At 48.0% G+C, this 24,783-nt stretch overlaps 1 protein-coding gene and 1 pseudogene across 1 annotated transcript; both read left to right on the top strand.

Annotated features, from left to right (window-relative positions):
• Positions 1-539: 539 nt before the first annotated feature.
• Positions 540-11,142, top strand: LOC114507495 (probable histone-lysine N-methyltransferase PRDM7; the record flags this gene model as incomplete). The annotated part of the gene is made up of 9 exons (XM_036010295.1): positions 540-675; positions 896-1,284; positions 1,744-1,856; positions 2,915-2,964; positions 5,726-5,796; positions 6,028-6,299; positions 6,716-6,783; positions 7,922-8,115; positions 10,246-11,142. Coding segments are annotated over 9 exons (1,601 nt in total), but the record flags the coding sequence as incomplete, so codon positions are not given.
• A 10,252-nt stretch (positions 11,143-21,394) lies between these two features.
• LOC114507493 overlaps positions 21,395-24,783 on the top strand; it is a 54,682-nt pseudogene continuing 51,293 nt past the window's right edge.

Below are 24,783 nucleotides of genomic sequence, written 5' to 3'. Positions count from 1 at the left end.
TCGGTATACTTATTACTCCATGTGTTCAGTCTTTGAGCCCTCTGGGACTTCTTTTGTGTCTAGGAATTGTGTGGTCAGGATTTACTGACAACGGTTTCCCGGAATGCAGTGCAGTCCTGACCGTGTCCTCACTGGTTATGCAGCTCTCATTGAAAGTGGGTTTAATAAGGGAAGGCCTGTACGGGCCTAAACCAAGGTTGGGGATCCTGACCACAGTCCGGAGGAACAAAGACACTTTGTCAGGTGGCAGGAGGGCCACATGCACCCCAAAGACCTGCCGGGGCTCGGAGCTCCAGCTCCGCGGTCGGGTCCCTCACCAGCCGCTGGAAAACTAGCCACGGAAACCACGCAGCCGCGGCCCTCACTGCAGGATGTGTGACTGGCGCTCGGGAGACGCAGAGCAGCCAATCCCCGCGGGTGGGGCGGGTTTTCCACCAGCCGGTCCGGAACCAGGGGGCTCCGCCCCCTGCCCGCCCTTTCAGCTTCTTCTGACCGCCCATTGGTGGGCAGGGTTCTGGGATCGCAGTGCTGATTGGCAGATTGCTCCCACGCGGCTATCCAGACAGGAACCTCGCCTCCGGACACCCTCACTCCTGGCGAGGGCGGGAAGCCGAGCTCTGTGAGGACTCTCGGCCGAGGTGGGCCGCGCGGCAGGGACCCCCGAGAGACGGACCGGTAAGCGAGGAACCTTACCATGTGCAACCCTCAGCCCGAGACCTTCCAAGTCCAGCCCGAGAGACCCCAGATGCCCTCATCCCGAGGGCCCAAACCCCTTCAGCACCGAGGGGCCGCGTCGGCTAACCCGGAGGACCCCACGTCTCCTGACCCCCAACGCTCAGACCCCCAAACAGCCTGGAACCCCAGTTCCCCTCAGCTCGGGGCGCCCTTCCTGCAGCGCGCCCGCCCGGAAAGACCAAATCTCCCCAAACGCAGAGACACCGAATGCCGTCGTCCTGGAAACCGACTCAGTGGAGGGGACCCGGACGCCCCTCGTGAGACGCCCCAACCCCCCTCAGCCGCGGCGGCCTGACCCTCCCCCCCCCCGGGACGCGGAGTGTCCTCCGCCCGGAAGACGCAGATCGAGTCCTGAGGGACCCCGAGCCTCTCAGTCCGAGAGACGGCGGTCTGCCTGCCGGACACTGCGCCGGCGCCTCGTGCGGGCTTCTCCGGGCCCTTCCCCGGGAGAAGCGCGGTTCCTGGCATTTCCTGGCGCCGCCACAGGCCCGCCAACGGGGTCCCTGAGACTCCTGGGTCGCGTCTGCGGAGCCCGCGCCGAGGCGCCACGTGGGAGGGAGGGGGCGGAGCAAGGCCCCCCCCCTCAGGCGGGTCTGCGGCTGCGCGGCCCCGCCCATCCAGCCCCTCTTCCCGGCAGGGCCCGAGCCCCCTCTCTGGGCGTCCTGCCCACGGGGAGAAAGGCCGGCACTGGAGTGTGAAGTGGAACTCGGACGCGCTCACCAGCCCAGGTAGCACAGGCGGCCGGCCGGGCTGGAGGAGCCTGGAGACTCGCCAGGCGCTGGGCTGGCTCCGACTCAGGCGGCCCCATGCGCCTGCAGCTCCCTCGCGCATGGACACCGGTGGGGGGAGTTTGTTCCTTTGTGTCAGAGCGGGGCTGGCGCTGACGGTGCGGGGCTCAGGGCAACTCGTTTCACTCTGCCATCCCATCGGAGCCAGTCCCACGGGCTTCCTGGGCTTGTCCCTCCTCCACGCTCTCTGCTCCAGGACAGAGGTCTTGTCTCTTCCCAGGTCTCATGGGCCCACGACTCGGCTTTCCTGTGTCACCGCCGCAGACAGGCCACCGAAGCTCCAGGAGGGGACCACTGAGGACTCGAATGAAGAACGGGCTCCGAGGCAGCAAGGTGAGCGGCAGGAGGAGCCAGAGCTGCCCTCCCGACTCGGACCTGGTTTAGGATCAGGCTGCATCTCAGGACGTAACCAGGGAACAGGGTTTGCTGGTGCAGCGAACAAGCAAGATGCACAACAGTGTATCGCACGGTGAGGGGCTGTTCCCGTAAACTTTCACGTGTGCAACATAATCATATATGTTTATAGACACATTAGTAAGCAGTAAATGTGTAAGAACATAAAGTGAGCAAGAAATAACTAATTCAGAAGAGCCGTCATCGCAAGAGAGGGAGGCAGGTCTGGGGGGTAAGGAGTGTCCCCACACCTGGCTGCATGACGGCCTGCATGGAGACAAACAGGAAACAGTATTGATATGGTGGTGACGGGAGATGGGGGGAGGGCCAGGGTCGGGAGGGGTTGAGCACTGTATCATTCCCTCATGTCCGGCCTTGGTGCCATTCTGTCCACTATAGTGAATGTTCGGTGGGTGGGGTTGGTCCACTTGCATGGGTCGTGGGGTTGAAACACTGCTGAAGTCAAGATGTGATCTTCAACTTCACTGGAATTCTGTTTCTGGGGTCGACAGACAGTGGATGCTGACCAGAGTCTAATGACTAAGGAAGGGCATGCATGGCCTGGTATGTGCACAGTGGGGAGGATACCAGAGAAAGGAGGCTGGGTGGTCAAGGTGCCCTTAGCCCAGACAAGGCCAGTGTGAATGAAGAAAACAGGACGGAGAAAGGTTTATGTTGAAGACTCAGGAGTTTCTGTGCAGTTACTTTTATTACATTTTTGTCAGGAGAGGCCAATTTATTCTTTAATAAGTGCAATAGATGCTTTATGAACATAGGGTGAAGCGTAGATGACACTTTGCCTATTTTTTTAAACATTCCAGTGAAATTAGTGGATGGCCCCAATAGAAGCCGAGGCCTTAATGATACATCAGAAACATTTTCCAATCATCCTGGGATTGTTCTTGGACTACTCTCATTCAGAATTGTGTCCCTAATAAGAATCTCCAGGTTTTGGAAACATTTACCAACCAAAACATTGATTTCTCATCATCTTTCAGTCAAACCTTCTTGGGTGGCCTTCAGAAGGGAACACAGTAAACACCAGAAGGTGAGTATTTCCCAAATCCTGTTGACAACAAAATTTTCCTCATGGAGAGAAATGCAGGTAACAGCAGGAAAATGCAGAAAGTATCCTAGGAACTGCCACCTTCTTTTCCTGGTCTCTTCAACACATTGTCCAACATTATCATCTTTTTTAAGATTTTATTTATCAATTTTTTAGAGAGAGGGGAATGGAGGGAGAAAGAGAGGGAGAGAAACATGAATAGGTTGCCTCTCCCACACCTCCAAGTGCGGGACCTGGTCCACAGCCCAGGCATGTGCCCTGACCGGGAATGGAACTGGTGACCTTTCAGTCTGCAGGCCAGCACTCAATCCACTGAGCCACACCAGCCAGGGCTCATCATCATCTTAATGGTTAACAACTATAGCAACAATAGTAACTACCATTTGCTTCATTCTCACAATGTTTCAGACTTTAAGAGTTCTATGTGAATAAACTCACTTAAACATTACAACAAGCAGATGAGGCACGTACTATAACTCACCATTTATGATGAGGGAAGGGAGCTTTCAGAGATATAGAAATGTTTGATTACGTGTCTAAGATCACAATATGATATGAGTGATAGTGCAATCTAACCCATAGTTGCTTCTCTAAACCACTTACAAACTCATTAAAACTTTCATAGTTTTACCCTGGCCACCATGACTCAGTTGGGTGTCATCCTACAAAGCGAAAGATTGCCAGTTTGATTCCTGGTCGGGCGCATGCCTAGTTTGTGGGCCAGGTTTCCAGTTGCCGTGTGTGTGAGAGGCGAGTGATCGATGTTTCTCTCCCTCCTCCCTCTCTTCCCCTCCCTCAAAAAAATAAAATCTTTTTTAAAAACTAGAAAAATTAACTTTCATAGTTTTCTGAAGTTTGCATTGTCTTATCCATATGTCATTACATCATTCATCTGACTGATGATTTTAACCAAATTTCTTTTCTGCTGTGCTGAAGTAAGAGATGCACTAAGACCTGCCAACTAAGGAAAGCATACATTGTATAGGCAGTTTGTACAGTGGATGGTCCCAAGTGAAGAAATATATAAAATGTCCAGGATCACAGCCTCCTACTCTAATCAAAGAGCATCTAACACCCCTGAGTAGCTTCAGGTTTCATGATTGAGAAACAACAAATAATAAAATGACTTAAGGAGTTCATATAGGTTACACACTCTTCAATAGAAACTCATCTGTCTGGAACTGATTTCAAATGCCATTTCTTATAAGGTGAGGTAACAGCTTCTTTCTCTGAGTTCCAATGAGCCCACTCTCATCCTGTTCAGAATCATTTGTTCAGCCCGCCTACCTCTGTGTTGTGAGCTCTTTGAGAGGCTGTTGCATACCTGAGTCTTCTCAAGGGTCACAGACCCAGATCAGGGGCCCTGAATGTTTGCTGAATGAGTAATTTCACAGTTACAAATTAAACTAGAGGATGATCAATGAATGCTGAAGGTAATTTCTGTGAGATTTGAAATACGGAGAGAGCTGAGAGGTAAATTGATAGCAGGACTGTAATCTCACATTCATACTGTTACACAATTCACAGAACACTGGTCAGCATTATTTAATGGCACGTTCACTAGAACATTCAAAATTAGCATGTTACAGACCATGAAACTGAACAACACTAGCTACCAATTCGGGCTTATTCAAACAGAATTGGTGGGAACCAGCTAATCTAAGTACAAATATTCTTTCTAAGGTATTGCAGATTTTATCACCATTTCATTGTGTAGATATGTTTCTGCCAACTATTTCCTTATTCTCTTCCCAATATCCTTCACTCTCAATATTATATAGACAGTTGAAAGAAAAGAGCCATAAGGCATGAGTTCTAATCTTGGATTCATTACCCACATTGGCCCTATCCCCTATTCATACTCCCTAGGTATTTCCAAGGGTTGAAGTATTAAAGACATGCATGTAAAATGTATCAGAAGCCTTAAAAAATTAAATACATGTTATCTTTTAATATGTGACGCTTACATTGAAGGCAACATCCAGGGTGCCATTAAGCAAGGAATATAGTTTGAAGGAATTGTCAGGAACAGCAAATTGGATGACTGCAAGTGACTCAGAGCATGCCCAGAAACCAGTGTCCCTCTTGGAGAACCATGTGCCTTTGGAAAGCACACTAGACAAAAATTGGGTAAGAAAAAATAATTTGGAAACTTAGTTCTTCTAAGTCCTATAGAAGGGCTGATAAGTATGACCTAGGTATGTGAGGTGGAGTTTGGATGGGCCTGGATTTAAGCTGGGCTCACCTGAGACTATAGTTAGCACTGGAGCTTTAGGCAAATCCTATACATTCTCTGAGCTCCTGAATGCTAATGTGTAAAGTGAAGATAAGGAAACATCACTCATACATTATTTGAAAACATTAATAAATTTAAAACAGCTGACACATGCAACTTGTCCGATAAATCCACTGTGATAATGGCAACCACACTTTATTGGTGTTGTGTGCCCAGGCCTTTACTCAATGCCTAACACATAAAGCGTACCCAATAAATATTTTATGAATGATTACAGGTTGGCAAATTAAACCTGGTAATGGGAAGATCTAGAAACTAAAATTGAATCGGTCATCTGTAGTTAGTGTGGAGTCTTCATCTTCTGAACCAATAGTTAACAGTAAAATACCAGAGTATGCAAAAGGACAGGTAATAAATTGATGGGAGGAGATTGTGTGTTATATGACAAAATGGGAACTAACACTGCAGACCCTACCAGCCTTGCTCATCTGGCCTTCTCCAACTTAGAACACAGGAGAAAGGAGATGGACATGAAGATGTACAGCCTACGAGAAAGAAAGGGCCATGTGTACCAAGAGGTCAACGATCCCCAGGATGATGACTACCTTTGTAAGTGACCCTCACTGAGAAACATGTTATGATACAATAATTTCATCTGGTCCTTTGCTCCCCTAAATCATTCCCTTCCTCTAGTGACCTAGAGTACAGGATTGAGTCTCAATGATGTCAGTGCTGGACTCCCTCTGAAGCTCTTTGTGTCCAGGAACATGCGCTATACCTTCCCTAACCCCTGTTGCTCTCACCTCCAGATTGTGAGAAGTGTCAGAACTTCTTCATTGACAGCTGTGCTGTGCATGGGCCCCCTACATTTGTAAAGGACAGTGCAGTGGACAAGGGGCATCCCCACCGCTCAGCCCTCACCCTGCCCCCTGGATTGAGAATCGGGCCATCGGGCATCCCTGAGGCTGGGCTTGGAGTGTGGAATGAGGCAGCTGACTTGCCAGTGGGTCTGCTCTTTGGCCCTTATGAAGGACACATCACAGAAGATGGAGAGGCAGCCAAGAGCAGATACTCCTGGCTGGTGAGAACTATTTACCTCTTCCACTGTTCTCTGGCTTCCCACATTCCTTCTGAGGCTTGGAGGGACCTCACCTCTTATGTGCTAGACTATGGAGGGGACAATATGATTAGCTCTGTGTACTGACTGGACTTCACATGAACACAGAGCTCCTGTTTAAGGATCAGACAGTAAGCGGGAGCAAAGTGGTACAGACACAAAAGAGTGGCTCCTCCTTTGTGGGGCTCCCAATCTGATTGGACAGGTAGACTCAGATGTGTAGATGATGACTAAGAAAAATATCATGTGGTGACAACTGGCAGTTGAATCCCCATGCACGCTGGAAGAGCTTTAATGACAGTAGAGTAAAGGAATTCTTCTGACTATTACCTACCCACACAAAAAACTAAAAGGTCTTTAACTTCTTTTTTGAAATGCAGATCGCCAAAGGGAGAAACTGCTATGAGTATGTGGATGGGAAGGACAGATCCTGGGCCAACTGGATGAGGTGAGGTCAACAGGTCTCTGGGTGCCAGAGGGGACTCTCATCCCCCACAAACCCATATATCTTTCCCTCTCATCATGCCTCCCTCAGTGGTCTCCCTTCATCCTTTTTCCCTCTTTTTCTCCACGCAGTGTTCTTTCATTTCAGGACACATTTAGGAAAAAAGTATAGCATATGTCCTCAAAATATAAAGCTCTCTAATAGACACACTTGGGCACTGGAAAAGACCTTGAAGAGCCTAGATTCACCAGGGACACTGGATTACACTTTAATTTATCAAATGAGCATTAATTAAGCACTTACTGTATTCCAATTTAGGTGAAGGAATACATTGCTTAAATAGATCACACAACCCATGTTCTTATGGAGGACTTCTCACAGACAGACATAAAACAATTGCTTTTACAAACATTTAACTATAATTTCCAAGAAGTGCACAGTGTCAAGATAGCACAAACCACGGATGGCCTAAAGCTGTAAGGGCAGTAAACCATCCCGGCCTCACTTCTAACTAGAACTGGGTTCTGAGGCCTGCAGAGGAATGGTCATGGGCCCCTTTCCTGAGAGGGGCTCCCTTTTACCAGGGTTACCTGAATGTGAATCAACTACTATTGTTCTGTTTCATTTCACTAAGACAAAAAGACCTCTAATTTTCTATAGTAACCTTGGGCAAGCAAGTGAATGGTATTCTAAAGTGTAGAGAGGTTGGAGAAAGGCCTCACAAGAGAAAATAGATGTGGGCTGAGTACTGGATAATTAGTGAGCTTATTTAGAATCAGAGCCCTAGCTCAAGCACCAGGTTCTGTGGTGTGAGACAACTTGACGTAGAGTTTGCAACAGCCAGAGATCACTGGATATTATGGCCCATCAGGGTGGAGGTTAAGTCTAGAACTGGGTTTTAGAAAATGGTATTAGGCAGCATTCACACTGCAAACAGAACTTGGAGATAGGAGTTCACATGACATGCTGACAAGAGGCTCAGACACTGAACAGAAGGTTTCCCAGGAGCATTAGGGGCAGTGGGCAATACCAGAGCCTGAGGGTCTTAAGATTCAGTGAGAAGAAGGACATGGATATAACAGGTAGTGGAATCTCATCACTGTGGTTTTTCTTTCTCTCCCTTCATGTGCCTTAATCCCAGGTATGTGAACTGTGCCCGGGATAATGAAGAGCAGAACCTGGTGGCCTTTCAATACCACAGGCAGATTTTCTACCGAACCTGCCGGGTTGTCGTGCCGGGCTGTGAGCTGCTGGTCTGGTTCGGGGATGAGTATGGCCAGGAGCTGGGCAGCAAGTGGGGCAGCAAGTGGAAGAGAGAGCTGGCAGCTGGGAGAGGTGGGCACCACTATTCTTCAAAACAGAAAGAAAAGAGAGAATTCTCCATAGAAATATCCATGATCCAACTCCCAAGTAGAGTAAAATCCACTCTAAAGTCAGTAAAGTTTCACATCAGATGCTTCAGAAATTCACAATTCATTCATACGCCTTTGACTCTTAGGCAAAATTTTTATATTTTTATTTTTAAAATATTTCATGCACAAAATATACAACCACTTTTAGTGCTGTGAGGCTGAGAGGCAAAAAAAAATTTTTTTAAGCACTAACCAGCTCTCTCACCAAGGCAGTTTTTCTGTCATTTTTATAGCTGTTTTCTTAACTTTCCTCCATACTTCTAAATAAAATGTTTCTGTTTATAGGCACTCATTATTTTTTAAAGACTTTGCCCTGGCTGGTGTTGCTCAGTGGATTGAATGCCAGCCTGTGAAGCAAAGGGTTGCAGATTCCCAGTCAGGGCATATGCCTGGGTTTCAGGCCAGGTCCCCAGTAGGGGGCATGTGAGAGGCAACCACAGATGTTTCCCTCTCCTCCCTCCCTCCCTTCCCTCTTCTCTGAAAATAAATAAATCTTTGTAAAAAATATTTATCTATTTTTACAGAGAGTAGAAAGGAGGGGAAAAAACCTCAGTGTGCAAGGGAAACATTAATTGGTTGTGTCTGGCACACCCCCAACTGGCCCACAACCCTGGCATGTGTCCTGACTGGGAACTGAACTTGTAACCTTTCAGTCTGTGGAACAACACTCAACCCACTGAGCCACACCATTCAGGCAGGGCACATTCGTTCAGTCATTTCAGTGAATTATCATGAGAGATCCTATTCTGTGGCGCACACGGTCCTGGGATCAGGAAATACAGATTAACATGTGGATCAGAATCACTGCTTTTGAAGGACTGACGGGTGTAGCAGGGAAACCCAGGCCCATGTGCTTGCATGTGTGTAACACTATACAGGTGTTAGTGCTTTGGAGAAAACTAATACAGGACAAGTGCCCAAGGATCAGTGTGAAAGCAGGTGTGTCCAGGAAGGGCTGTCTCAGAAGACAACATTTACAAAAACACCTGTGGGCAAGGGATCCCCAGCTGAGGGAGCAGCTAGTACAGGGAAGAAAAGAGGTGGGGCATAGAATGGTCTGAGGGTCACTCAAGTGTCGTCTCAGCATAGAGGTTAAGAACAGAAATCAGATGGATGCTTAGCACTGGAAATGCAGTGCCGATGATCCAAGTTGAGACACTGGGGACTTTCCTGAGTGTAAGTGTGCAGTCGTCAGCTGTAGAGTGGTGTGTTCTCTGTTCGGATTATGTTTTGTTAATTTTTAGAAAATAAACCCCAGGGGGGAATCCCCTGAGACATCACTTCACCTCCAAATGAAAGCACGTGGTGTATTGGCCAGAGAGCAACAGGAGTCAGGTGTGTAAGATGTGTGGTTGGAGAAAAATTTTGAAACAGGACTTCTCAGTGTATTTGAAATGGGCTAACACTAAATGAGATGAAGCATAAATATTTGGTGTGAGACTTGAGGAAGGACATTTTTTTTTAGGATTTTATTTATTTATTTTTAAAGAGGAAGAGGGAGAAAGAGGGAAACATCTGTGTGTAGTTTCCTCTCACATGCCCCCTACTGGAGACCTGGCCCACAACCCAGGCACGTGCCCTGAGTGGGAATCAAATTGGACTCCTTGCCTTGCAGGCTGGCACTCAATCCACTGAGCCACATGAGCAAGGGCAGGAAGGACATTTTATTTTACAGTTTTGGAAAACAGAAGGAATTCCTAGTCGAGGCCTGTGGTTTTCCTCTTTCACATGACTTAGAAAATACCTATAGAAGAGAAAGGTCATTGCAGTTCCATCCATACAGGGAGTAAGATGGCCTCTGATGTTCCTCGAAAATCCCTAGTCTGGGCAATATTAGAAAAGACCCTTGATGTGGGCTTTCTGGATTTCTGAAGAAGATGCACTGCATAAAAATAAAAAGGAAAATAGATGGCAAGTGGACACGTTGTGGGAGATGGAATTTCTGTTGTCACCACAGTAAGAAGGATTCATGGGGCAGGTGTCACTAGGAGACAAGTTATATGGCCCAGGCATTCTCAATGTCTGCCCTGACCAAACCTTTCTCTTTCTGCAGAACCAAAGCCAGAGGTACACCCTTGTCCCTCCTGCTCTCTGGCCTTCTCCAGTCAGAAATTCCTCAGTCAGCACTTGAAAGTCAATCATCCCTCTCAGATTCTCCTGGGAACATCTGCTAGAAAACACCTCCAAGCAGAGGACCCTGTCCAGAGGATCAGAATCAGCAGCAGCAACATACTAGTACACACAGCTGGAATGATAAAGCTGAAGGTCAGGAAGTCAAAGAAAGGTCCAAACCTTTGCTTAAAAGGATCAGTCAGAGGAGACTCTCAAGACCCTTTTCCCAACCTTCCAAAGAACAAATGAAGAACTCCAGTGAGCATGAGAGAATGATGGAGGAAGAGCCCTGTAGAGGCCAGGAAGAGAGTCCAGAGGGCACAGGCAAGTTATTTGTGAAAGTAGGAATGTCAAGAATTGTAACAATCGAGCACAGAAGGTGTTGGCAAGGCTTCAGTGATGGGTCACATCTCATCACACACCAGAGCACACACTCAGGGGAGAAGACCTATATTTGCAGGGAGTTTGGGTGAGGCTTTACCTGGAAGTCAGTTCTCATCAGACACAAGAGGACACACTTTGGGGAGAAGCCCTATGTTTGCAGGGAGTGTGGGTGAGGCTTTACCTGGAAGTCAGTTCTCATCAGACACAAGAGGACACTCAGGGGAGAAGCCCTATGTTTGCAGGGAGTGTGGGCGAGGCTTTACACAGGAAGTCACATCTCATCACACACCAGAGGACACACTGGGGAGAATCCCTATATTTGCAGGTGGAGTGAATGAATCATTACCATTAAATTACATGTCAGTAGCCCTAAGAAGTCTATGGAACCTTACTCTCCCCAAGATTGTAATTAGTACAGAAGTAACTGGTTAAACAAACCCTGCAGTTTCATGACGAGATGAGATGAACAGTTCCATGAGTAATATGGGGATATCAGCACCAATCTCTTTTGTGGTTTTTTGATGTCCTTTTCTAAAGAGTTTTGTCTCCATACAAATAATGAAGCCCACATTCCTCATTCCCCCATCACTGAAAGCAGAGTTCCAGAAGACCCACAAAGAACTCATAGTCTCAGTGGCTGGGGTGGCTCAGTGGATTGAGTGCTGGCCTGCAAACCAAAAGGTTGCCAGTTAGATTCCCAGAACTCATAGTCTCAACCACAGAAATTCAACTCCTGCAAATGCATAAGTCTTTAGTCAGTCTACTTTGGTTACTGCCCAGAGAGAGGGATTTGAGACAGACTCACCAGGGAAGGGAATTCCCCCAGACTCCTGGGAACTGGGGCTTTTTCTCCTAATAGGCTCCCTTGGATTCTCTTGGCTCTTCTAGTTTCCTACAACCTCTGGAGCCTCAGGTGAACAACAGGGAGGAATGTTTGCTTGTGCATGGATGTGAGCTTGACTTAGTCTGGGCACCTGGTCTTCCTCACTTTCCTTGCTGCCCCTTCAGGGTCAGCATTTCCTGGTGTACAGCATGTAGATACCACATTAGTCCATAGTGGGTGTGAATCTCAGCTCTGTCTTCTCCAGCTGTGTGACCTAACAAAAGATTCTTGGCTTCTCTCTTCCTTGTCTGTACAATGGAAGTGGGAACTCCAGCCTTTCTATTTGACATTCAAAGTTGAGTCAGCACAGACAGAATCTGGCAAGAGGATCGCTGAGATCACAAGCCCTGTTGAACAGTCTTCAGTGCCCTTGTCTTCCGGGTCTTTAGTGCTGGACAAAGGAAGATAAGGACAGGGTCGGGGTCTGTAGCCAAATTCAGAATTTCAGCAGACCCCACTATTTTTCCCACATAGACTCAGCTGCCCTGAGAAGGAGGCCTGAGGTGGGGGATTCACTTCCCTCCAGGTCACCACCCTCTCCCTGAGCCTGGGCATCCTCAGAGCCCCCTCAACACAGGCAGGTGGCACTCAGAATAACCTGTGAAACAAGACCCTAGCCCACCTCTTGCTAAGAACTGACACTGGGAACAGCACCTTCCTGCACTGGTGTGTTAGGTAGGATAGATGGTATGCCAAGGCAGGGAGGACAAGGAAGACATGTCTTACCCACTAACTCAGCAGTCCTGAGCCTGGTCCACTTCTATTGCCAGACAGTCCAGCATCACAAGACACATCAATGCTAACACATTGAAATTGTAGGTATCATTTCCACTATCTGGGAAAGAAAGGCTTTCAAACTATCCATCCCAATACCTAGAAAATGTGAGGGGATCCACAGCACTCAAGTATAAGGACCCGTAAAAGAAATTTAGCTAATTGCTTGCCTCTGGCTACTACTATCTGTTTTATGAGAGGGTCCCTAGTGCTTACAGAAAGAGCTCATAGATATCTTTGTATGACTGACTTAACTTTTCTCCTGCCCTGTATCTGTTTTACAAGATGAGCAAATGGGGTCTGAAGCCAGATAAAGATTTGGGCTAATGACCCCCACACATACCTACATTTGAGTACTCTCATCCCCCACAGAAACTGGCACCACTTTTACCCATCAATCAATATGTAGCTTCTTTGCCCCCATCCCACCAACTATATAAGTCCTCAGGACAAATTCTTGCCTTTCACTCCCATCTCAGCAAGACCTGTCCTCTTCCATGAGAACCTATCACTAATAAACCCCGCTTGCATGCTAATACACTTGCTGATCTGTAATCCTATACTGCATTGGCAAGAAGGACCTACTTTCTCCTATGACAAGTGCACCCAATCTTCATACGGCATTCATGGACCCCACAACACAGAAGCTTCTGTAATGCACTGTCCTTGTACCTGGGTCCCACAGGGCTGAATACACCACTGACACCATCTCGAAATTAGTACTTATTGTATCTTTAAACCTTTGAGAAGTAAAGCCTGATGGGATAATAGACATGCACAAAATTGGTCATTCCTGGCCACCCATTCCAACATAATATCCACAATGACCCAGGAGCACAAAATTCCAGTGGGTGCAGTGGGTGGGAGTCCAGCGAGACTCCAGATGACAGCAGAGTAAACATCTACATCTGCATAAGGAAGGGTGCTAACAGCTACCAGAGGTCGCACTTTTCTTAGAACCAGAGCTGAGTTCAATTCAGATAGATGTTGAACAATTAGTGAGGACCCCATCATACCCTCTCCTGCATGAAGGAGACCTAAGCACGACCCACCCTGTTCCTGCTGGAGTGGGTTCACCAAAGGGACACCCACCCCATGAACTGGAACAATGACCTTTCTATCCTCCAAGTGCCCAGCTTGTGAAGAGTGTCTACATAAACTATGTAGACTTCAATAATAAATATATCCACTACTGTGTTCTATGCTTTTCTAAAGGAAGGTGTTCTTTCTTGGGTTTTATCTCCCTTCCCTGTTTCTTCTGCCTCCACCACAGCCCAGAGAGAACACCATACATTCAATATTCTGTGACTTTAAGCATGGGCCATGGGAGAGGGGCAGAGTCCTGGTGTAATGCTGGTAGAGGGGCTAGCACTGAAATACAGTGGGGAGGGGAATCCATACACTGCCACATGATGCTCACAACCCCTGCACCAGGAAAAACCCTGGGGTTCTTCCAGAAGGCTTAGCGATTCAAGATGAGTAGAGAGGTCTGTTCCCTCTCCCTCCCCTTCAGCAGCAAACCACATCCCTAGTGTAGCTTCCAGCCTCCAAGGTACCCCCCAAATGCACATGCCCTTGTACAGTCCCTCCATACAACCAAGCTGATACATGTTATGGAAATGCTGTGTGGCTCTCAAAGGTAAGTCAGAAAGAGAGACTTTTGTTTCAGCCTTGCTTGCATAGTTCACACAATCTCAAACCACCTTATGCTGGGAGCCGGGTATTTACACACATACCCCTTGCCCACCTGGCAGTGGCTGGCAGCCACCATCCTTTTTTTGAGGTGAAGGCTCCAAGAAGTGACTGCAGCCTGACATCTGGTGGATTCTAAACCTCTTGCCCTTGCCCAGAAGCTGGTTATTTAATGGAGAGGATGATTCTTCTAGGTGGGTACTTCAGGGGCTCCTCATCTGCTCTCTGGGTGGCACTGAGTGGATGAGCCAAACCTGCCTCGGATCCCCACAGCGAAGTATCATGTGTCTGTCTGTGGAGCATGCTCATGTACAGCCTGATGGTTCAAGGTGACAAGTTAAATTCTGCAGTGACAGCTGCACTCACACTCATTGACAGCAACAGCCACCCTCCCGTCTCCAGCCTGACCGTATCCAACAGGGGCCAACACACATCCCATGAACTGTGTTCACTGGTACCTTGTGTGTCACTAAGTTGAGCTGCAGTGTTGCCTGGGCCTGTGGTCCTCAGCCAGGTGGCTCATTAGAACCCTCTGGGCCTCACTGGGACACACCCACCGACTCTCTGTCCCAGGTAGGGGCAGCCATCTCTGGCCTAGGCAGTGACTCAAATGGGGAGACAAGTGAAGAAGGCAGAGTCCATGACAACATCTGGATGCAGCTGCTCTGGGGTCAGGAGAGGGGCTGTGACTCCAACCACAAATTCCCATCACAGTGGTGTCAGGGATAGGCACAGGCATCCTTCCTGTGACAGTCCAGCCACCGTCACGTGTGAGCCTCCCTGTGATCAGTGCTTGTCCAGACAGCAGCCAGACCAGCCAAGTTTTCAGATCTCTGCTCAGGGTCTTGGCTGACCAAGAAGAAACATCGGTTACAAGTTACTGAGCAGCATGTGCTGCATGTTTTACCTGCATGGTGTCAAATCTATGATGCAGAAACACCTTCAGCCACTTGCCCAGAAATGTTAGCGAGATGGTTTAAGAGCACAACCGCACTATGGCTCTGGCACTCAGTCCAGACCCAGAGGCCCGGCTGCCAGGGAGCCCAGCAGCTGCCCAGCAGCAGCACCAGGTACATTGCTTCACCTATCTTTCTACTCTGTCTTCCTGGGCCTGTGTTTTGTCCTCCTGGTAGCAAGGGGCCCCTGCACTTCCAGCATCACACTCATCTAGTCTCAGAGACTGGGAAGGTAGGAGAGTGCAAGTCAGTTTCTTTTGAACTGGGAGGCCACTACTGCTGGGCTTGTTAGAGTTGGGAAGCCCTCCCCACTCTAGATGTAGCCATACTTTGTGTCCTTTGATCCAAAGACAGAGATGCCAGGGCACAGACTGAGAATGACAAGAGTTTGTACCCTTGTTCCAGTGACAGAAATGTAAAAGCACATCTGGACACAACTCTCTCATCTAAATGGTCCCGAGCTGTAAACCCAGCACTGCCCGAAAGGTGACAGGCGGATGTCAGGATCTCACCTGGATATTATAGCTGTATTCCACTTAAGATTGCACAGGCCTGGCTTAGGATGGAGAAATTTGTTCCCCTCGGTAGCACAGTCCGAGAGGCTGTGACAAGGAGGTGGTGGTGGTAGGGGGGACTGGCAGCAGAGTACACTCCAGGCCTGACTCCTGGCTCCACTCCCAGCCCTGCAAGGCTGACAACCAGACTCAGGGCCTGAGGGTCTTCAGTCTTGGCACAGCCTCTCATGGCCACTACTGCCTCCTCCTCCTGCCAGTGGTGTACCTGGGATCAGGGCTATGAGGTGTTCGGCCCCTGCTGGAGGATCAGTGCTCCTTGTCTGACTGGACTCTGGATCTTGGAATGGGATGAAGCTGACTGTCTGCTAGGAGCCTGTGAGGAGCCACCCAGACCCTGATCCCTGACTCCCAGCCCTACCCCTGCCAATGCCCTGACTGTGGTTTGTCTCTGCCAAGCATCTCACTTGGGTGTCTTGGTATTTTGTTGTTTTTTTCTTTGTAAGTGTCATTTGTATAACTCTGAGGCAGAAGATAGTCAGGAAGGAGGAAACTCCGGAGGTACCCCAGGGCTAAGATAAAGGACATCCATACAGGACAGAGACCCTGTTCTAAGACTGGTTGTTCCTGCTTTCTGGAAAAGTGCTGAATCATGGTGACGCCTGCACAGAAGATGCTACACGACCCCTGCTTCATTATAATAGCATTATAATAAATCAGCACTGCGGTACCTCCTTCTCCAGTGGCCAATCAAGGAAAACCATGGGAGACCACATGTGCAGTAGCTTTAAGTAATACAATGATTTCTACATGCACAATAAAAACCCACCAAAACTAGCCAGGAAGGATCTGCCCTATAAGAACCGAATCCCTCTGGCCCCTGAGGTCAATCACTGCTCAGAGTTCACCCACTCCATGTTCTGTGGAGTGTGTTATTGCTTAATAAATCTGCTCTCTCTCTTTCTGCCTGCTACAACTCTCTGTGTTCAGTTCACTTTTTGGCTGCGATCACCAAGAACCTGGTTACCTGTGCCCACCTATGACAACTCTAAATGCCCATGGTTTTTGAACTAGAAAGAGAAAAAAATAAAATAACACAAATTGAAAAAGTTAACCATATTGTGCTATAAAGCAAGTTCCAACAAATTTCAATTCAATAAAATTATATAAGGTATGTTTCTTGCTCTCATTGCAGCTAACCTATCAATCAGTAATAAAACATAACTACAAAGTGCTGATATTTAAAAATTATAAAATATACTTCTAAATAACCCACAAATTAAATTACAATTGCAGTTAAAAATAATTTGAAGTGAATGATAATAAAAATAGCACATAAAGAATGGTCTGGGAAAATGTATTGATAAATCCACACATTAGGGAGAGAGCATGAAAATTTACAAATTTTGCATCATATTACAACCCTGAAATAATAAATTAAATCCAGAGAAAGTGGAAGAATGGAAATGTGCAAGTGGCGATATCTGGAAGGGTATATACTATTTTTTATTAAATGATTTTTATTGTTATTCTATTACAGTTTTCCATTTTTCCCCTTTGTCCTCCTCCGCCCATCCCACCCCACACACCTCACCTTGTTTAGAAGCATATATACTTTATATAATAGCAATTATTACCTGTTTGGGTAGGATTTTCAATTACTTTCATTTTTCTATATAATTTAAATAAGCAGCAACAGCAACAAAAAATGCCGTCTCAGTTTGGGCTTAAAAAGTACAATGGAAAACATGGCATAACTTAAAAATAATAAAAATCTAGTCTGTTTTGGTGACAACATCAGAGGCCTTTTCTTTGCTCACCCAGCCTGATCTCTTGGCTCAGAGGGACTCCTTTTCCAATTTTCACTTCTTCATGTGCAAATGCAGAGGAAATAAAGGGAAGTCATGTAGATGAGTGGAGAAGCCCTAAGCAGCACAGCAGGAGAGGGAGTTGCCGCAGGGCTTCCTCACTTCTGGGCTTCCTCACAGCCCTGAGGCCAACTAACTGAGAAGCAACACTACTGAGCTGATATACAGTGTGGTGCTTCATAATTCACCTGTGACAATACTGATCTTCTTAAAAACCCTTGTGTACTCGCAGCCATTTTGTATTAAAATTGAGGTATTTGCACTAAAGTTTTCTTCTTCACCACACTCCAACTTTGCAACTCCTCTTGGCATTGCCACGGAGTTAATGACTATAAATTTATAGACAGGCACATGGACCCCTCACACAAACCCAGAGACCCCAAAGGCACACCCAAAGAGACCCCAGATCCCAGACCCATAGCCAAATAGATTCAAACCCAAGCCACAAACCTCAGAGACAGGACCCAGATCCGTAACCAAGACCCCACAGCCAGACTCCTGAGTTGGAGCTGGACAATGAATCCTAGTTGCCAGATGCCAAATACAGAGGCTGAACCACACTAGTCAGGGCTTATAATATTCTTAATAGCATTTCTATAAGTGATCTTGAATCAATACTTAAATATGAAATTCATTGTTTGTATAATAAATGGTTTTCATCTCACAAACAATAAGTGTGTGACACCGTATATTTTGCACTATGGAAATGTTCCTGCTGGAATCCAGTTTTGGATGCAAATTGGACACTTTGGGTGGTCACGATGCTATTCCGATAAGAAAGGCAGCACAGGCCACTGGATTTAATGAGGGTGTGCAGAAATTTTGTTGAGTCATTTTTAAATGCATACACATATAACCAACTACTTCTCAGCCATTCTTTTATCTACAAAAAAATACTTATAGATAGGTTTATTTTAAGTAAAGGAGAAAACAAATGACACAACATTCCAAATGACATGAAGGAAAAGCAAGTTTCCCCCTCCACGTTGCCCAGGCCCTGGTCCCAATGACTACTCTCTGTGTCTCCTCTCAGCACGTCCTCTGCCTGGGTTTGTTTGTTTGTTTGTTTGTTTAACATAATTTGTTTTGCAGGATACTTTTCTCACATAATAACATTATTTAGAAGTCATTCTCTGTTAAAATTCTTTAGAACCACCTTACTAGTTTTTATTTCTTTAATGAAATATCATATTCTCACCCATTTTTAATGTTCTATAATATTTCAGTGTAAGCAAACCATAATTTAACAAATTCTCTTCTACTGAAAACTTTAAAATGATATCTGTTATTATGTGTTGAATAAAATATATTAAACATACTTCATTTCATACACAGGAAAGCATAACTAGGGGGGTAATTTTAAATGCTTTTCTTTTCATTTCATGTATTAATTGGAAAGAGAGAAAGAGAGAGTTAGTCGTTCCTCTTATGTACTCATTCATTGGTTGCTTCTTATATGTGCCCTGATTGGAGAATGAACTGACCACCTTGGCATATAGGCAGGACACTCTAACCAACTGACCTACCAAGCCAGGGCTACTAGGAGAAAATTTTGAAAAGTGGAATTTCTGGGTCAGAGGGTATGAGGATGTTATTTCTGGATGGCTATTCTCAAAATGATCACTGGAGAGTCTGCACCCAAAGGACCCTTCCCTGAGTCTTTCAGAGCAAGGACACCGCACCTGCTTGCTCATCAGCCTCAGACATGTCAGGAGTCCTCTGGATCCCCACATGGGCCACCAAACTATGTTGACCTTAAATATATAGCAGTCAGTTATTTTACCAGCAGATAAGGGGTTTATTCAGAAACAGTAAAAATTTGCAATTTAGGACAAGCAAGCTGTAGCAAAAATCATAAGTAAGCTCCACAAGTAAAGGAGAGGAACATTATTTTACAGGGAAAAAAGAGGAAGTTGGGAGGGGTCATTTCAAATGAAAGTGCAGTGCAAAAAATCCTCAGTTCAGAGTGACGATGGTTTCTTTCTGGCTGAGTTGCTGGGGAGTTGGTTTCTCCTGGGAGCACACAGTACATCTATATGTTGGGGCCTGTGACAGACAGTCTTTCCTGTAATTGACTCTGGATGGTGCTATGTGACAGCACACACGCTGACCCCCAACTCCACTTTAGTGAGGTTTCCCTTTATGCAGTTTCATAGCAATAATTAGTTGGCTTATTTGCAACCCATGGAAATCAAGTTATATGTACGTGCTCAAAACGAGGTAAGGACCAGAGACAGTCTGCACACTTAAGAAAGCCGGTAGCAGCTACAATGACCCTACTCTGTGGACCCCTGTCCTCAAACTCGATATCTTATTTTTATGCAAAATACTTGCAGGTTTTCTCAGCACTTAAAAATGTATTTAGTTTTGTTTTTTTAATTTTTTATTTATTTATTATTTTTAGAGAGGGAAGGGAGGGAGAGAGAGAGAGAGAAACATCAATGTGAAGTTGCTGGTGGCTGTGGCCTGCAACCCAGGCATGTGCCCTGACTGGGATTCAAACCTGCAATGCCTGGTTCCCAGCCCGCGCTCAATCCACTGAGCTACACCAGCCAGGGTTGGTTTTGGTTGGTTTTATCTTGTCTTCCTATTTCTGAAATCTTTTTACACCTGACTTACTTAACTATACTTATTACTCATAACACCACTTCTTTGAGATGTGAAATTCTCCCACTGTGTTTTCCATTATACTTATTATTTTATTTGTTGTGTTTAAGTGTTTGAACCGTCTGGGACTTCTTTGTGTCTGCGAATTGTGTGGTCAGAATTTATTGACATCAGTTTCCCGGAATGCAGTGCAGTCTTGACCGCACCCTCACAGGTTATGCAGCTCTTTTTGAAAGTGGGTTTGACAAGGGAGGGCACTGAGGGCTCTAGACGAAGGTTGGGGATCCCAACCACAGTCTGGTGGAACAAAGACACTTCGTCAGGCGGCAGGAGGGCGACGTCCACTCTACAGACCGACCTGGCTCGGAGCTCCCAGCTCCCGCGGGTCGGGTGTCTCACCAGCCGCTGGAAAACTAGCCACGGAAACCGCCCAGCTGCGGCCCTCGCTGCAGGATGTGTGACTGGCGCTCGGGAGATGCAGAGCAGCCAATCCCCGCGGGGAGGGGTTGGTCTTCCGCTGGCCAGCCCCCAACAGAGGGGGCTCCGCCCCTTGTCCCGCCCTTTCATCTTCTTCTGACCGCCCATTGGCGGGCAGGGCCCTGGGATCCCACCGCTGATTGGAGGATTGCTCCCGCGTGGCTATCGAGGCAGGAACCTCACCCCTGCGCCCTCAGTCCTCCGGAGAGCGCGGGAAGCCCGGGAGCCTGGAGAGCACCCTCCACTGCGGTGGGCAGCGCGGCAGGGACCCCGGGAGACTGGCCGGTAAGCGAGGAACCTTACCATGTGGAACCCTCAGCCCGAGACCTTCCCAGTCCAGCCAGAGAGGACCCCAGATGCCCCCATCCCGAGGGGCCCGAACCCCTTCAGCACCGAGGGGCCGCGTCCGCTAACCCGGAGGACCCCACGTCTCCTGACCCCCAACGCTCAGACCCCCAAACAGCCTGGAACCCCAGTTCCCCTCAGCTCGGGGCGCCCTTCCTGCAACGCGCCCGCCCGGGAAGACCAAATCTCCCCAAACGCAGAGACCCCGAATGCCGTCGTCCTGGAAACCGACTCAGTGGAGGGGACCCGGACGCCCCTCGTGAGACGCCCCAACCCCCCTCAGCCGCGGCGGCCTGACCCTCCCCCCCCCCCCGGGACGCGGAGTGTCCTCCGCCCGGAAGACGCAGGTCGAGTCCTGAGGGACCCCGGGCCTCTCAGCCCGAGAGACGGCGGTCTGCCTGCCGGACACTGCGCCTGCGCCTCGTGCAGGCTTCTCCGGACCCCGGGGGCGCCTCCGGGCCCTTCCCCGGGAGAAGCGCGTTCCTGCGCCGCCACAGGCCCGCCGGGCCGGTGGGGCCCCTCAGACACCAGGGCCCGCAACAAGCGGAGGGAAGGGTGGGAACAGGGTCTGCGGGTGGCTCCGCCCATGCAGCCCCTCCTCCCGCAGGGCCCCCCCGCGGCCCCCTCTCCCGGAGCCCTGCCAACCGGGAGATGGGTGTTCGGTCCTCTCAGCGCCTTCTCCTTCCACAGGCGCCTGGGACTCCGGGCTGGGACACCATGAACCCCTACGGGGGCCCACAGGAGCGCCCTGAGGGAGAGGCGGGGAGGACGGGGTGGACGTCTCAGGTGAGCTGAGGGGTGGGCGGGGAGCGTGGAGACAGAGCTCCGCAGACGCCCGGCCCTCAGGGTGACCCTCCCTGTGCGCGTGCAGAGCACTGGTGGGATGGTGGGAGAGACGGGACTTCGTGTTGCAGGGCCAGGGCAGGGAAGGGTCAGGGAAGTGGGAGAAGGCCCAGGGTGCCAGCAGGCCCCCTGGACATACCCCAGAGGACTAGCCACTCGGGGACCTGGATCTCGACTGAGACCAGGGCTCAGTGCCTGCAGCACAAAGACCACCAAGGCCCGGCTTGCTCCCTGCACCGGGGGGGCGGGGCAGGGAAGGCCCGCCCCACGCGTTCTCACTCGCTGTCACTGACTTCCTGGTGTGTCCACTTTCCTCTCCAGGCCGAAGAAGCTTTGAAAGACACTTCCCTCTACTTCTCCAGGGAGGAGTGGGCAGAGATGGGAGACTGGGAGAAAGGCCGGTACCGGAACGTGAAGAGGAACTTCGAGGTGCTCCTCAGCCTAGGTAACGCTGTGCGCAGGCGCTGGGCCAGGGGCCCAGTGACACGACAGGCTGCTGGGCTGGCTCCGCCTGCAGCTCCCTCCGTCATGGACACTAATTGCAGGGAATTTGCCTCTTCGCGTCAGACCAGGGCTGGTGTTTACGGTGTAGCGCTCACAGCAACTTGCTGTAGACTCTCCCACCCCATCCGAGCCAGTCCCATGGGCTTCCTGGTGCTTGTTCCTCCTCCAAACTCGTTGTTTTCAGGACAAAGGTTTTGTCTCTTTCCAGGTTTCAGGCCCCCTCGACCAGCTTTCATGGGTCACCACCACAGGCAGGCCACCCAGCTCCAGGAGGAGGACCGTGAGGACTCCGATGAAGAACGGGCTCCGAGGCAGCAAGGTGAGTGGCAGGAGGAGCCAGAGCTGCCCTCCCGACTCGGACCTGGTTTAGGTCAGGCGGCATCTCAGGACATAACCAGGGAACAGGTTTGCTGGTGCAGCGAACAAGCAAGATTCACAACAGTGTATCGTACAATGAGGGGCTGTTCCTGTAAACTTTCACATGGGCAACATAATCATAAATATATTCATAGATGCATTAATAAGCAATAAATGTATAAGAACATACAAGTGAATAAGAAATAACTAATTCCAAAGAGTTGTCATTGCAAGAGAGGGAGGCAGGTTTGCCTGGTGACGAGTGTCCCAACACCTGGCTGCCCAATGGCCTGCATGGAGACAGATGGGGAACAGTATTAACCATGGTAATGACAGGAGCTGGGGGAGGGCTTGATCACTGTATGATTTCCTGATGTCGGCCGGGGTGCCGTTCTGTTCAGTATCCTGAGTATTTGGTTGGTGGAATCCATCCACTTTCATGGGTCTGAGGTTGAAACCCAGCTGAAGTCAAGATGTGATCTTTAATGTGACTGGAATTCTGTTTCTGGGGTCAGCAGACTGTGGATGCTGACAAGAGTCTAATGATTAAGGAAGGGCATGGATGGCCAGTATGTGCCCAGGAGGGAGGATACCAGAGAAAGGAGGCTGGGTGGTCCTGGTGCCCTCAGCCTGGACAAGGACACTTTGAATGGAGAAAACAGGACGGAGAAAGGTTTATGTTGAAGACATGGAGTTTCTGTGCAGTTACTTTTATTACATTTTTGTCAGGAGAGGCCAATTTACTTTTTTAATAAATGTAATAGATGCTTTATAAACATAGGGTAAAGCGTAGATGACACTTTGTCTATTTTTTTTAAAGGAAATGGTATTTCTTTTTTTTTTTAAGATTTTATTTATTTATTTTTAGAGAGGGAAGGGAGAGAGGGAGGGAGAGAGAGAGAGAGAAACATCAATGTGCGGTTGCTGGGGGTTATGGCCTGCAACCCAGGAATGTACCCTTGCTGGGAATCAAACCTGGGACACTTTGGTTCCCAGTCCGCGCTCAATCCACTGAGCTACGCCAGCCAGAGCTTATTTTTTTTATAATTCTAATGAAATTAGTTGATGGCCCCAATAGAAGCCTAGGACTTAATTATACCTCAGAAAACGTTTTCCAGTCATCCTGGGGTTGTTCTTGGACTACTCTCATTTAGACTTCTGTGTCCCTAATAAGAATCTCCAAGTTTTGGAAACATTTACCAACCTAAACACTGATATCTCATCATCTTTCAGTGATACCTTGTGTGGCCTTCAGAAAGGAACAGAGTAAACACCAGACGGTGAGTATTTCCCAAATCCTGTTGACAACAAAATTTTCCTCATGGATAGAAAGGCAGGTAAGAGTAGGAAAATTCAGAAAGTATCCTAGGAACTGCCACCTTCCTTTCCTGATCTCTTCAACACACTGTCCAACATTATCATCTTTTTTTAAAGATTTTATTTATCAATTTTTTAGAGAGGAAGGAATGGAGGGAGATAGGGAGAGAAACATGTATGAGACACACATATATATGTTGCTTCTCACATGCCCCCAGGTGGGGGACCTGCTCAACAACCCAGGCATGTGCTCTGACCGGGAAGGGAACTGGTGACCTTTTGGTCTGCAGGCCAGCGCTCAATCTACTGACCAACACTAAGCAGGGCTCATCATTATCTTAATAGTTAACAACTACAGCAACAATAGTAACTACCATTTGTTTCATTCTCACAATGTTTCAGATTTTAAGAATTCTATGTGAATAAACTCAAACATTACAACAACCTGATGAGGTACATACTATAACTGTCACCATTTATGATGAGGGAAGTGAGCTTTCGGAGATATAGAAATGTTTGACTATATGTCTAAGGTCACAGTATCACTGGTAGTGCAGTCCAACCCATAGTTGCTTCTCTAAACAACTTGCAAACTCATTAAAACTTTCATAGTTTTACCCTGGCCACTGTGACTCAGTTGGGTCTCATCCTGCAAAATGAAAGATCACTAGTTTGATTCCTGATCAGGGTGCATGCCTGGGTTGTGGGCCAGGTTCCTGGTTGGGGCCTTTGCAAGAGTCAAGTGACCAGTGTTTCTCTCTCACATCGATGTTTCTCTTCCTCTCTTCCTCCCCTCCTCTCTCTCAAAAAACCAAAACAAAACAAAATCCTTTTAAAATATTAGAAAAATAAACTTTCATAGTTTTCTAAAGTTTCCATTGTGTTATCCATGTGTCATTACATCATTCACTGACTGACAGTTTCGACCAAGGTTCTTCTCTGCTGTGCTGAGGTGAGAGA

The sequence above is a fragment of the Phyllostomus discolor genome, chromosome 10, assembly GCF_004126475.2.
Source record: "Phyllostomus discolor isolate MPI-MPIP mPhyDis1 chromosome 10, mPhyDis1.pri.v3, whole genome shotgun sequence".
Classification (NCBI taxonomy): domain Eukaryota; kingdom Metazoa; phylum Chordata; class Mammalia; order Chiroptera; family Phyllostomidae; genus Phyllostomus; species Phyllostomus discolor.
Note: the sequence above shows the minus strand (reverse complement) of the source record. Positions and strands in the feature narration are given on the sequence as shown.